Source organism: Diabrotica undecimpunctata, chromosome 9 (genome assembly GCF_040954645.1).
Source record: "Diabrotica undecimpunctata isolate CICGRU chromosome 9, icDiaUnde3, whole genome shotgun sequence".
Classification (NCBI taxonomy): domain Eukaryota; kingdom Metazoa; phylum Arthropoda; class Insecta; order Coleoptera; family Chrysomelidae; genus Diabrotica; species Diabrotica undecimpunctata.
Genome location: NC_092811.1, coordinates 24,276,601 through 24,292,289, shown reverse-complemented (window position 1 = coordinate 24,292,289; position 15,689 = coordinate 24,276,601). Strand labels below are relative to the sequence as shown.

Here is a 15,689-nt window from a genome sequence, read left to right as displayed (position 1 = left end):
GGTCCATGATGATTTTTATTAAGAATATCCATGCGGATTTTTAATGTGGTCGTCATCCCGTGGCTTTCCATATCTCAATGCCATTGGACTAATTTAGCTCTTTTGCCTTCGGAATTAGTTTCTCAGCTCCAGGGCAATGAAGTGCCCTACCACGTGTCGGTTCTTCCACCCGTAGCATTGACCAACAAGTGGGGATTTCTTACACCGGTAATCGTTCGGTTAATTTAAAACTTGTAGTATCCAATAATAGGCCGATCCAGGACCATTTCACTTCCGCTCTATCTTGGTACTGGTGATATTTTATTCAAGTTACTGAGCTGAAATTTTAATATAAAACTCTGTCTGTTCTTATAAAATATGCAGCTTAATTAAGTCAATATTTAGTTACCTCTAGTTAAATAGACTACCTACCAAAAAAAAATCTACTAAAAAACTCCACCTAAAAAAATATTAAAACAAACTGCTATTTCTCTTAATATGATGATGCTTTATTTGTCTCTCAATAGTACACGCGTACAAAAAATCACCACAAAAATCCATATAAACAATAACATTACAACAAATCTCGGTTAAATCTAAGTCACCATTGCATTGATTTTGCATAACAATAAGTCAACAATAATTTTTCGAGAATGCCATAAAAAATAACTTTTTATTCGTCATATCCATTGGGAAGACATTTTAAACAGTTTATAGATCCTTCCAACAAATCAACAAACCATGCATACAGTAGAAGTACGTTGGTCAGTTGGAAGACGGCTGAAAGACCTGAGAAGATAGTTTGACCGCTCATCCACAGAAATCTTTCGTAGAGCAGTTTCCAAATCTACAATTGCCATTTGGATCGCAAATGGAGACGGCGTAAAAAGAAGAAGTAGAAGTAAATAAGGGTACAAATGTTGATGAAAAGAAACTTAGTTATACAAAATAAATAGTTTACGAGTAAATAAATTTTTTTCCACTTTTCTAACTTCTTCGAATCGAAATGCATCATCGGTTTTTCTGTATCTATTTCAAATTTGCCAGACATATCACACAAATCTAAAAGGATTATTTTGATTATTACACACGTCAAGATATTAATAGTTTCGATCAAAATGTTAAACCTGCAACATTTGATCATGAACTTTTTTATATCGATCATAAATGTATGTTGCTGGCAAATCTAATATGATTAATATGTTTTGGCGTTGTATAAGATTCTCAAGTAAGTAATACAACAAACTTTTATTGAATATCGCCAGTAGATTTAAACGCCTTCTTATTTATTCTGTTGTTTCAGCTATAAACCCTCTTCCATGCTAGTTGTCAAGGATTTTGATACGCTTATCCTTTGTACAAAAGAATTGAAGTAGTTGTAGTTGTAGAAGAGTTGTAAAAACTGCACTTCACCATCTTTGTTGTTTTTAGTGCGGTTTTTAAATACACAAAGAGTAAGCACATCTCATAATAGAAAAAAAAAAGAATTTCGCCAAATAATATCTACCTTTCACGGCTAGTTGGAATAAAGTACAGGTTCAAAATTTTTATGGAAACAATTATTTTCTGAAATCTCTTGTAGGAATTACAACACAAGTGGTAAAACAGTTGTTTAAGGCTGGGCTTTTAGATCGGTTGGCATTATTACAATATATGTCATACATTTTTGCTGTAGTAAAAGTTATGGAATTTAATAACAAGTAAGTAAAAAAAGTTAAAAATTAAACATTAGTTTTAAAATGTTTAATTGTTAATTATTTAATTAATTATAAAAGCTTTAAAAAAAAATGGAATCCATTGTAAGAGTCTTATAAGTTATCGTTCTCACCCAGAGATCTCAGTACTACGTATACATGTGTTACTAGATCTCATATATAAAATTGTAAGTCATTTCATACAGCAGTTGACTGTCAGCAGACGTTTAAAGCTTGCTAATTTGATTGAACATGTTTAAAATGAAAAAAAAAAAGTATTTTGCAGTGATATGATTCATTGTAAAAAAATTTTGTATTATTACACCGGAAATCATCGACAAATTACAGGATATTAAAGAAGTTTTGGAAAAGAGTTTTGAAAAGTATATTAAAAGAATGTATACGTCACATCTTCCATCACTACGAATCACACACCCGTTCGCATGACACTTTCTGAAAAGTGTTTGGTTTGTTTTAAGAACAACAAATGTGACTTATACACTACACATCTATAATCAAATAGCAGTCTAAGCAGTGGATAGAAACTCCAAAGAAGACGAGCATGATGCTACTAAAGAAAAAGGCCATGGCGATAGTGTTTTGGGATGCAAAAGGAAATTTATTGATTGAAGATTTTGAAAATTGTAAAACCATGACTAAATCATACTACTATCAGTTTATAATGAAACTCGAAGCAGTCATTCGTAAAAACAGGCATGACATAGGGAAGAAAAAAATACTTTTTCACCAGGACAATTCTCCTGCTACAAAAATATTTGGCAATGGAAAAATTGGTACAAGAAGGGTGTATTTTACAAGGAAACGCTACAGAGAGAGAATAACAGCATTGGAGCATATTGTTCTTTCTTAATTGATATAACATACAGACACAGCAAGGTAAAATCTCCACACGGGTCAATGAGATTATCTATATAACAGGCTAGGACGACAACTCACAGTTTGTCCGGTACGATAACACCTAGCGCCACCTAGGAAATAAATCTGAACTACTAACTGCTGTTGATTTATTGCTAATTCATTCTAAAAATTGATGATTCAAATATTTTTTTGAGTGCTTTGTGGTGGGGTAGAATAGTTCGTCGGATCGTGACATGATTGGAAAGGAGGGGGGTAGTGAATATGGAGACAGAAAAAACACACATGGCGGCATTACCAAAAGGGCATTACATCATATCTTCTTTGTTATTCATCCAATTGGAGCGTGTGACTGTAGATGGCAATTAAATGGCTCCCCGTCGCATGCCAAGGGCAAAATTACTAGTTTGAAGATATAATTGTAGTCATGGTTGTATAATTCTATATCGTGATGTTATGTAAAGAGAAGTTCGGATAATGTAATCAATCATATTGCCTTATAGGTTGTATTAGATAGAAGCTTGTCAATAAACCATTGTACCTTGTGACACATTATGTAGTCTTCAAGTTAATTGTGAAGATGATGTAGTTTCTTTTTGTCCTGGTCGATATTTCCGCCCATCTACAATTATATACCAACTAACAAACCTAAAATTTAATTTGTTAGCATCTATTGGAGGAATGCCGACCAGTTTTGGTTACTGAATGTATAAAATGTTTTGCGCATACGTAAAAGCATTTTATAGTTAGAAAAAAGATGCAATAGAACTGGAGCATTGCCGAATAAAGCATTAATCGTACATAAGACTTAATCTTTACAAATATTTTGGATTCGTCACTGGAAAACATGAAATCTGAAGGGCCGACAACAAAAACTAAAATAAAGAGAGAATTTCTGCACAAATGAATAAAAACCAATATTAAAAGAAAAAGAGCTATTTAAACAATTACTTTGTCGTAACCATCACATTAGTTTCTTCCAGAATTTCTCGTGATATACCACAAAATCATTAATAGAAAATTTGATTCGCTTTGATCAATTGTTTGGTACCAATACAGACAAATGACATACTGTGGATCGTTAAATGAACTATCTTTAAGTAGTCGTCTTCGAAACGCACCTCAAAAAAAAACAGTAATAACAAAATTTTAAAGTCTCTACTTTAAAATGTGGAATACAGTACTATAAGTTTTGTAAAATTATTTTTAGAGATAATAGACATAATTGTGAAGGATTCTCAAGGTAATAGGTCACAAACTGATTTTTTGTTGCGATATTTTAACAGATATTTTCGATCTTAAAGCCCAAATTTTAACTAATCATATTGTGAAATGTAGACGCAAGTATTTAAACAACGTTTATAATATTAGTGATGAGATCTTGTTGGTGACAAACAAGATCTATCCATTTTCTAAATCCGTCTAGTTGTAGATGTCTCTAGTTATTTCTTAATCGATTTGTAAAAAGCTAAAAGCATATTACTAACTCGAAAAATTATTGCCGACTCACAATATTAAAATTTAAATATCTACTTAATAAATATTTAGATAAACAATATCGTAAAACAAAGAGATGATGTTATGTAAAGTTGTTTTGTAGTAAAATATATATATCGGTTGTGATTCCCGCTAGGATTCATTTCAAAACTTCCTACTTTTTGCCGTTTTGAGCTTTGAAATCCAAGAAGGTTTGTCTTATGTCCGCAAGAGCTCGCTCGATGTTCCTCGCGAAACGGTGACAATCCTGTAAACAGAAAATATAGTTAGTTCAAATTAGATTTTTAATTAACTAGCGAATAAAGAAGTTCAATGAAAATTATAGATATAGAAGAGCAAGTTTGCTCTCAGTCAATAAAAAACTAGCTTTCCATTGCACGTGTTTCGATGTGGTCCCCATTTAGCATCATTTGCTTTAACCGATGGTTTCCCACTTCAATAATTGGTGATAATCTTTGCAAATTAGTTAAACAACAACGCTATATATTTGAGAATCCTGCAAATGCACACTGGTATACCCTTTAAGCTTTAGGACTTTGGCGCTTTCAACAAGATTTCTTTTTTTTTTGTTCAGGTGCTAAATAAAGTGAACAGAAAAAATGGTAATTATTAACAATGGGGCAATTCTAGTTACAATCGTAGACATATAATACAAATAGACCAACTGTTGCATTACAGGAACATTCCTCCAGTGCGACAGAAAACTGACGTAAAGTGGTACCTGTATCTGTTTCTAATCGACCACGTGACCTTCCCATTAGTCATTTAGGTCACGTGGTCAATAAACCCGGCCCATTATCACAAAAAGAGATATATATCGCCGAATATATCACAAACTGGACATAGACGTTAATGATACACAATTTGGTTTTCGCAAAGGCCTAGGAACGTGTGAAGCTCTTTTTTCACTTAATATACTGATACAAAGATGCCTGGACGTCAATCAAGATATATACGCATATTTTATTGACTATAATAAAGCATTCGATAAAGTACGACATAAACAATTAATGAATGTCCCGAAATCAAAGAAGATTGACTACAATGACCTCAGGATCATATCAAATTTATACTATAAACAGCGAGCAAGTACGTGTTAACGAACAGGTGTCAGCAGAAATTGAAATTAGACGTGGAGTGAGACAGGGATGCGTATTGTCGCCCATTTTTAATGCCTACTCCGAAGAGATCTTGAAAAACGCTCTTGAGGGTGAAACAGCTGGAATAAAGATAAATGGAGTTCCCATTAACAACATTAGATATGCGGACGACACTGTGATCTTAGCCGAAAATATTGAAGATCTTCAGAGACTGGTGACCAGAATAGCGGAGTATGGAAAAGAGTACGGTCTAACAATCAACATCAAGAAGACGAAATTTATGAGAATATCGAAAACTCAAAGAAATAACGAGAATCTTCTAATAAACGGAACCAACGTCGAACAAGTGGACAAATATGCATATCTGGGAACAACACTCCACAAATTATTACATTCAGGAGATCAAAATCACAATAGAAAAGGCTAAAGCAAATTTCAACAAAATGAGAAGAGTGCTATGTACAAGGGATTTAAAATTGGAATTAAGAGTTAGGTTGGCGAGGTGCTATATTTTTTCGAATTTGTTTTATGGAATGGAATCTTGGACCTTGAATGCGACATCAATAAAAAAAACTGGAATCATTCGAGCTGTGGGTGTATAGAAGAATTCTGAAAATATCGTGGACAGAACACTTCACAAACAAAGAGGATCTGAGAAGGATGAATAAAGAAATAGAAATTTTAAATACAATTAAAACAAGAAAATTGGAATATTTCGGACATATTACACGTGAAGAGAAATACACCTTGCTCCAACTGATTAGGCAGAGAAAGATCCAACGAAAGAAAAGCATAGGGAGGCGTAGAATGTCATGGCTGCGCAACCTGAGAGAGTGGGATGTACATCAAATGAACTTTTCAGAGAAGCCGTCTCAAAAGTCCTAATAGCTATGATGATTGCCGATTTCTGCCACGGAGATGGCACTTGAAGAAGAAAAAGATTAGAAAGAGATGCAGGGAACCGCGCCCTACATTCTCTCAATATCAAAACTAAGGACCTACAAGACCGTAATAAGGCCCATCGTGATTGTGTTTCTGAAACATTGATCACAACAAAAAAACACCAAGAGTGGTTATTGGTTTGGTAGTAATGGATAAGAAAAACAAATAACGAGCTAACTAGGGTATTAAGAACCTAACATATTAGCAGGAATTAAAGCTCAAAGACTTATTTAGTGGCAAACACCATGTTCAGAGAATGGTTCCATCTATAATTCCCAGAATAATACTATCTAGGCATTGGCATCCAAAAGACGAAGAGGAAGACCGAGGGCAATATGGAGCACGAAGTTAAGGAAGATATGAGAAGACGAACTAAGAAAGAAACGCAACTGACAAAAGGGAATGTGTAATACTTACATATTATTATTAACATCGGTAAAATTTGACAATTTTATTATTTTTTATTTTGTATGGTTATATATGGTATACTCTTGGTTATTGTGTCAAAACGTGTATTGCGTAACTTACATTGTAACATTTTACATCACCGATACCAGTTTTAACCTTGTATAAGCTTTACGCTTCTTCAAGGAAGGGGTACTCCTCTTTTTTTTCAGGAGTAGTGGTGGTGTGATAAAACGTGATGAATGATGTTTTATGTGGAGAAGTAGTGGACTACTAAGGAGCTGGGGATCAGAAGATTGCGTGTTTGTGTGGACGATGTGTTAAGAAGCGCACAAGAGGAGTTTGGTAAGGTTTGGCCTTACCAAACCTTACCAAACAAAACTTCTCATCAGGTTAGGTGAGGTTTTTTTTAACCATAGACATATAATACAAATAGTCTGACTGTTGCAATATAGGTCTCCGTCCGGCTCGCGGAGATAAGAATACGGCCGGGGTCAGAAAGCCCTGCCTGTCGTAAGAGGCGACTAATGGGTAGGAATCGGGAGGTGGAGAGCCGTCGCTAGAGGTGTCGGGTTTGTAGAAACGCACACGGTCGCTTCGGCGACACGGTCACCGGTCTACACTCCTAGTATCCGAGACGAGACTACTCGTGGGACCACTCTACTCCCATTCCAAAAGAGCCTGGTGAGGTTGAACGAGCTGGGCCCGTAAATACCTCTCCTGACCTTGGTCAGGAGGGGTGTGGACACACCGCGCCTGACGGCGGTCAGGAGCGGTGTAGGTGCCCCGGCACGTACCCACCGGGAGATCCAAGAGTGGTAGAGGAGAGATCCTCGGCGGCGACCTGTCTACGTGTGAGGTGGAAATTCCTCCGCCTGCCAAACCTACCCGCCCGTAGTGTGGGAGTAACGGGTAGGCAAGGTACTCACAACACAGGTACTACGGGGAAGGTGGAGCCCCCGCGGGTTGCGTGTGCTAGACGTGTCGTGGTAACCCTACGGGGTACCCCCACAGGGGGACCCACGGGACGTCTTTGGTACGCGCCCCGTGGCACCTTCACTTTGGTGTCGGACTCGTAGGGGCAGAGGTTTCGTTAACGGGCGTATGCCGAAAGGCCAGGTAGCCCAGGGTCCTGCCAGGTTTTTTACTTGGAGGGCACGCATTTCATGTCATGTTGCAATATAGGCTTCGTCCGGTCTCGCGGAGATAAGAATACGACCGGGGTCAGAAAGCCCTGCCTGTCGTAAGAGGCGACTAATGGGTAGGAATAGGGAGGTGGAGAGCCGTCGCTTGAGGTGTCGGGTTGGTAGAAACGCACACGGTCGCTTCGGCGACACGGTCACCGGTCTACATTCCTAGTATCCGAGACGAGACTCTCGTGGGACCACTCTACTCCCATTCCAAAAGAGCCTGGTGAGGTTGAACGAGCTGGGCCCGTATATACCTCTCCTGACCTCGGTCAGGCGTGGTGTGGGTGCCCCGGCACGTACCCACCGGGAGATCCAAGAGTGGTAGAGGAGAGATCCTCGGCGGCGACCTGTCTACGTGTGAGGTGGAAATTCCTCCGCCTGCCGAACCTACCCGCCCGTAGTGTGGGAATAACGGGTAGGCAAGGTACTCACAACACAGGTACTACGGGGAAGGTGGAGCCCCCACGGGTCGCGTATAGTAGACGTGTCGTGGTAACCCCACGGAGTACCCCCACGGCGAGAGGTGGAAAGCCGTCGCTTGAGCTGTCGGGTTTGTAGAAACGCATACGGACGCTTCAGCGTCACGGTCACCGGTCTACACTCCTAGTATCCGAGACGAGACTCTACTGGGGACCACTCTACTCTCATTCCAAGAGAACCAGGCGAGGTTGAACGAGCTGGCCCGTACACACCTCTTTTGGCCTTGTGCCAATCGTGGTGTTGGTGTCCCGGCACGTACCCGCCAGGAGATTTAAGAGTGGTAGAGGAGAGATCCTCGGCGGCGACCTGTCTACGTGCGAGGTAGAAATTCCTCTGCCTGCGTCACCTATCCCCCTGTGGGAGGGGATAACGGGTAGGTGAGGTAATCGCAACACAGGTACTACGGGGAAGGTGAAACCCCACGAAACGTACCTTGTGTACGTGGCGTGTGTAGGTGGCGTGGCACCTTCATTTTGGTGTCGGACTCGTAGGGGAAGTGGAGGCGCTAACGGTCGTATGCCGAAAGGCCAGGTAGACCGAGGGCACAAAGCTAAACAATGTTGCAATATAGGCCCGTTCCACCAGTGCGACAGAGACAACTCACGCAAAGTACGGTTATCCGACATAATTCTTCTATGTATTTCGTCTTCACAGTTAGGTTCTCTTGTGAAGGTCTCAAAGCTTTCTGATATACGATTGCGTATCTTTATTGTCTATCTACTTTATGCACTGTCCTTTGGAGAGCTAATTTTATATAGAGCGATAGATAAATTCGCAGAGAGGAATAAGTTAACTATTTTGCGACGTTGCCGATGTGTGCAGAATATCTGGGAACGTACAAAAAAGTAAAAAAAATAGAAGAAATCTGTGCATTGATAGGTATCAAACTTTTGACGAGTTTATTGGGGGTGAGTGTCTTCCGCATTGGAACAGTATTTCTTGTTATGGGTCGGGCTTCGCTTAGGGTGCTAAGAACTAAATTAATTAGGCAAAAAGCATAAATATTTTTGGACACAGGTTCAGTTTCGCATTCTTTGGCTATATCCTGCGTTTTAAATGAAATAACATTTTTCTGGATTTATTTTGATAAAACCAAATTTATTAGAAGAGGAATTATTAGAATAGGATTTTTAGTCTAGAAAGCAAACAAAAGTACAATTGACCTCGTCCTGCTTTGTCCCCGGTTGACGAGGACAAAGAAGAGTAACATAAAAGTAAGAACGACAAAAGTCTCACGAGCAGGTGCCACTGACAAGGAGTACTTCGCATGAATTGAAGATAAAGGGAACCATTAACTACATCCAACCATCTTCACATGCTTCTGATGACGTTATCGGTCATTAATTAACAACAATTACTTGACTTTACAGCAATTCTTTCGTTTGAAGATTTTTCAGTTTTTTACAAGTCGTGGAAACTCGTAAACCGGATTATTTTTATACGTAAGTTAAGCACATGACGACCCAAACAGGATACACTTTTCATGGACATCTACAAAACCAATATTAATCAACAAAAAATTAACTTACCGTGGTCGGGCAACTCTCTTTGTTCGATACGTGGAAGAACAGCAGATCTTCTCCAGCTATAATGTACGACACACCATAACCGTCGTCAGCCACTGGCCCAAAACCGCCGCCGGCTGAAATACATTTGGGATGCTTCTTTAGATCGAAGCGAGCTGTCTGGCCGTGTGGAGTTTGGGAGGTGGACAGTCTCCACGGCTCGCTTAACACTTCTTGAAGGAAGGGTGAGTCTACTTCTAGATATTTCGAGACCACATACAGACAGAAAAGATGTCTATCGATACCTTTGCCACACATCGCATCATGGGAGGTAACCTAGAAAAAATGGTTTCAAAAATAAGTAATCAAAAATTTAATTTATTTTATTTGTTTTATTTTATGTTATCTTTTATATTTTATTAAGAAACGCGTATGGGGCTGAATTTACTAAAAACCTTCAGCATATCTCTCTCGTGGGATTTTCCGAGAACTAAGTGAAAAGGGTGATTTGAGTGATAAAGAAATGATAGGAAAATATTATGTGAACCAGGGAGAAAGCTTCAATATAAGTTCGGGTATTCCAGAAGCGTCTGTTTTGGGACCCATCTTGTGGGACATGAGATCCAGCATCTGCAGATGTCGCTAGGTGTCTGGTTCGTTGACTACCCTGACGATATGTCGGCTGTGGCGGTAGCTGGAACTTTAAACTAAGTGGTTGAGATACGGGCGAATGAAGAGATTTGATCTGGCCCCACAAAAATACAAGCAGTGTTGTTAGTAAGGCGGTGAAAATTAAGAGAGGTAGAATCAGCGAAATCGTTGGTTGGAGGCTACACATTGACTCACAAATACTGTAGATTACAAAAAGATAAATTCAGAAAGAAGAAGAAAAAATCCAAAATTATATTTAAAAGTAGTAACTTACTTGGTGGTTTTGGCAGGCAGTTTTTAACAATTTAATCCTCTCCTCACAAGAGGAATTTTTATTTTCCATGGCTTTCACCCAAGCCACTGAATGGATACTAAGAGGTCGGAGCGTTTCCGTTCTGCCTTCCCTGCAATAAAAAAATTTCAGTATTAAAGTAACGACAAAATTAACTTGACACTGGACTTAAAATATCAGATATCATTTAGACCCGTTTTTTTCACGAAGAGGATAATCCGTTATCAACATTACTCTAGCTATAATAAGTATTTTTTCGGAACTAGAAATAAAAACTGATTTAATGTTTCCCCACAAATACTAAGTGCCATAGAAATCAGATTGTCAAAATTTTTACAAAGTTTATAGCTTAATTTTGTTTAAATCTGTTATAAACAAATTAATTCGCAACTTTTTAGTGAAATTTTTAATGTTTAATTGTTACAAGTCTTTTATTAATAAAGATAAAGACATTTTGCAAAGCTGAATTATAGCCCCATCGAATGCATCTTTTGCAATCGTTTTTCACGAAATTTGTTATAACTCCAGTTCTAACAATCGGATCAAAGTTTATCAAACGCCATTTTGCTCATTTTTTCAAAAGGAACAATTTTCATTTTGGTAAAATTAAATATCTCTAATAGGTAAGAGATACAATTATTTAAACAATTAAATTGTTAATAACAAATTATCTGGTCTGGTAAATTGTTAATAACAAAAAGTCGAATAGATAAATGGAGAATATAAGCAGGATACAGTGTGGCTTCCAACTTGATTGTTCAATCACAAATTAAACCCTGTTTTCTACCGTATATGTTAAAACACCGAAAAATATTTTCAATCCTTTTGCGTCACTGGGATTGATAATATAAACATTTCTGGTCTGTATATAATAATTTTAATTGCATTCTTTTGATCGTGATGCCGCCTAATATTGCGCGTCAAATAAATATCCACTTATATTGGTGAGAAAGTTATGCGGGAAGGCGAACGAATTCGGTTTCATTGTTTAGTCTGGATTTTCTTCTAATTCGTTATTGTGTTGTTCGTTGTTCGTTTTTGTTATGGGAAAATGTGTAGATAGTAGCATTGTGGAGTTTAAGTGGAAGTTGAGTTTGGATTTGGATTGAGATTAGGAAGAAATAGCTTGCGGGTGTAGTCTTCAAAGCCGGCAAATTTTTTCAATTTGAAAGGTGAATTTTTACTCAAAATGCGATCTGGCAGTTTTTGTTGAGTTAATCACCGATTGTTAGTGCTATGTTTTATCTGAAAGATTTGTAAGACGGCGTTTCCAACCATTTAAGAGGTCCACATGGTTTTAAGCAGAAATTGAGTGGATGAGTTTTGAAGGTTGCAGTTTTTTGTCATCCAGGATAATCCGAAGCCCGAATCCAGTGTCCAACTTCCAAAGAATTGTCTATTTGTGTTACCTGGTCACTTCAGATCAATTTGCAGCTTGAGTGGGACACAGTTGTGTTTGTTTGCAGTGTTTTGATCCAGTTCCAATCCCAAAAACTTTCTCTCGAAATACGAAATACATTAGTCAGAGTGATATGTAGTCGTTGTCGTTGTCATGGTTACGGATCATGTGCGTAGCAGACATTGTTGTTGTCGCCACTGCTTTCGTCTTAGCGTCGCCTTCGTATCGCCTTAATATCGCCTTTGTATCGCTTTGACTGTCTTAGCCCATAGAGTATGATATGCGCGCATATAGGATATATGGCAATTATAATATTCAACTCTAAACTTAGATTTGACCAACTACTTCGAGAATTTCAATACGACTCGAGATTTTCGATATTAACTCGCAACGGATTTTAGGACAAAGGGATGATATATCCCATAGGCGTGCTCTATAATTTTTTTTTTTTTCGAGTTTTGACTATTTAAGAAAATAAATACAAGTGGTATAAATAAATTGAAGGGTGCGATCAAAAATACGCGTAAATTCGATCATTTAGCTACTAGATTTTAGGATACGAGCCAATAAAGTGAGAAAATATTAGAAAAAATCAAATTTTTTCGTAATTTGAGAATTTGTAAGTTAAAAATTATTATTTTTACAATTATGATTCATAGCAAGAAAATACATGGAAAAGCATACATCTAACTATCTGATTTTGAGGTAAGGTAAAAAAAAAGTGCGAAAAGGATAAAAAACGTGGTATTTCGAATTTTATCTTTATGAAAGAGTTAAATGGGGACTTTACAATGAATTTTGATAATGTGGAAGAAAAAATGTTAAACTACCAACTGAGTTTTCAGGTTATGTGCAGATAAATGAATAAAAAAACGGTTTTTTGATAAATCCACATCTCAAAGGCCTTCAATTTTTTCATTAATGTCTATGTAATGGTCCAGCTCTCCATACGATATAGCAATGTGGAGAATATGTAGCATCGTATTAATCTGACTTTAAGGTTTAACGTAATATCTCTATTAATTAGAATTTTCTTTAATTGATAGAAGGCGGCTCTGGTTTTTTCAATGCGTATTCTTATTTCTTTATTTATATCCCACTTATCGTTAACGTTTGCCCTCAAATAGGTAATATTGTGGACTCTTTCTAACTCTATTCCATACGCTCTGATATTCGTTGGTTGTAACTCCGTTTTGCTGGCAACCATAAGTTTTGTCTTAGAAGTATTAAGTTTTAGCCCATATTCATCACATGCTTCGGTTACCCTGTTTATAAGTCGTTGCAGGTCTTCTTCTGAGATTGTTGACATTAATTCCGTTAATTTTAATGCCTGTATCTTCAACTAAGGCTTCTTTGAAAATAAATTCGGAGTAGCGTATTCCGACTTATAAGTTATATGTCCGGAGACTATATCTTAAAAAAGTTATTCACAACAGAATATATAGAAAATACGTGTGCCTGGGACATTAAATAAAAATAAATTACCTGTAAAGTCTAGTCATGGTAGCTTCATACGTCAGACAGAACTTCCCGGCGTCCCTAAAATAAGCAAGTTGCAGCGCCATCTGTATAAAAGCATCCGGACTGACACCACACGTTTTCATGAAACCCTTTCCGAAACTGTCGTGGACGAAGATGCGCAAATTGATGTCTTTGATAAGGTCACAGGCGACGTTGTAGGACTTTTCTATGGCGTCCTGGGCTTCAAACTTCAACTCCCAGTTCAAGCGGATCGGCGTGGGTGGAACAATTTCCGGTTTACCAATGGTGTTGCCAGTTTCGTCATATCTATATATAATCAAAAGTGTTAGCGAGTTAAAAAGAATTTTGATATTTATACATGATTAATAGTTGGTTTACTAGACTAATACTTGTCGAAAATTCATATTTATAAATAAAACACCGAGAACTACTGATATCAGTTGATTTATCAATTCACAACAGCTGTTTGGCGGCAAACTACCTTTCTCATATGAATCAACATGAGTACTACTATTTATGGGTTGACGTGATCTGCTATATTAGAGAAGGAATGAGTTTTTACAATTGCCATTGTCAAATCAGATTAGTTCTGCCTCTTCCTTATGCGTAATGTATAAAAAGTACAGTAATGCATTGATTAGTGATCAGTGTAGTAGTGTCTGGAGGCTTGGGGGACAGACCTCGGAAGCCCTGAAGGAGACATCGAAGAGGATGTCGAAAGCTCGGCGCAATGATAATCGACGCAGTTCAACCCGGAAGACTGTTGAGTTTATTATTAATTCCTGTAATAGTATTAATCTTAGCTCTAGGTTTAATTGTACTAACTTAAAAAAGATGTTGAGTATAACAACCACCTTTTGATAAAATTTCACAGTCTCTATAAAATAGTACGAAATGAAAGTAATTAAAAGTGACACAGAGCAATGGACAAAATTGAAATTTGGACTGTAGGACTGATATCACAGAGTAGAATATCTTTAATTAAACCGCCTAAGAAATGGTGAGCAAGTGGAGCACCCAAATTAAACGAAGTAGTAAAATTTGTAGTAGAAGAATAACTGTTGCCACCAAATTAGCTGTAGTGCTATCAATATAGAAGATAAGTGTTTTCAGTGTCTGATTTATAAATGAATCATAAACATTACAATTGACATATTATGTTTTCATACGCTTTAAATGTGTTGTGTAGGTGAGCAAGAAACATGTCAAATTATGAATGTTTTGGTTACAAAAATTATATAGCGCACGTCTAAAGTTCCCTCCTTTCATTTCTTGAACAAATACAATATTTTAGGGTAACTACAATAATGCACTTCATAGTTTTTACGTATGGTTCACTAAGAGAGATCTTTAAGAGCAACATCCCGATAACTATGAAACGGAAGACATTTGACCAATGCGTTCTTCCTATTATGATATACGGAGTAGAAACTCTCACGCTCACAAAAACAACAGCACTAAAAATGCGAGTGGTACAAAGGCGCATGGAAAGATCAATTCTCGGCGTGACAAAAAAAAACAAAATAAGGAATCAAGACTTAAGGAAAACAGGTATCAGTGATGTCGTCTAATTGACTGGCGCCCACGAGAAGACAAGCGCAGCAGAGGATGACCACCAACACGCTGGATGGACGACATTAGACGAATATCCAAGAAATGGCAACAAGAAGCACAGAACTGTGAAGAGTGGCGAAAAATGGGAGAGACCTATGTCCAGCAGTGGACAGAAGAGGTTGCATGATGAGTTTTTACGATGTGTTAGTGGCATAACATTAACCATGACGGGCGGACGCCACTTTGTAAGGTAACTCGATCACATGGCAAGTAATATATCATTTTAAAGCTCTTGTGTCAGTCAGTCTTGTTCGTTGATATCTATACTACTCTGTTGGTCCATTTAAAATGGCAACTGTTTAGTTTTCAATAGCGACAGTGTCAAAAAATAGCTATCACGGCCGATAACGTTAAAAAAATCCACAATCTTATATTTGCACACCGCCGATTAAGGGTGCACCAGATATCGGAGATCTCTGTCTCAGCTAGATACCTGAGAACTGATTTCAACTGTGAAAACACTTCAGAGCAATGTTTGACATTGTTTAAACGCAATCCGAAGAAATTTCTGCGTATCTACGAAACAAGGGTCCACTGTTACATATCAGAGACCAAGTAACAGAGAAGTCACTCGGCGAACGCG

At 37.6% G+C, this 15,689-nt stretch overlaps 1 protein-coding gene across 3 annotated transcripts in view; it reads right to left on the bottom strand.

The window, feature by feature from the left end:
• Window positions 1-466: 466 nt before the first annotated feature.
• The window catches only part of whd (carnitine O-palmitoyltransferase whd), a 100,489-nt gene continuing 85,266 nt past the window's right edge, over window positions 467-15,689 (bottom strand). For all 3 annotated transcript variants that reach the window (XM_072542950.1, XM_072542948.1, XM_072542949.1), the window contains exons 9-12: window positions 13,496-13,798; window positions 10,594-10,723; window positions 9,693-10,004; window positions 467-4,293 (exon numbers count right to left, since the gene is read on the bottom strand). In XM_072542950.1, coding sequence (XP_072399051.1) covers window positions 4,201-4,293; window positions 9,693-10,004; window positions 10,594-10,723; window positions 13,496-13,798 — 838 coding nt within the window. In that variant the 3' untranslated portion in view covers window positions 467-4,200. The remainder of the gene's footprint in view (window positions 4,294-9,692; window positions 10,005-10,593; window positions 10,724-13,495; window positions 13,799-15,689) is intronic.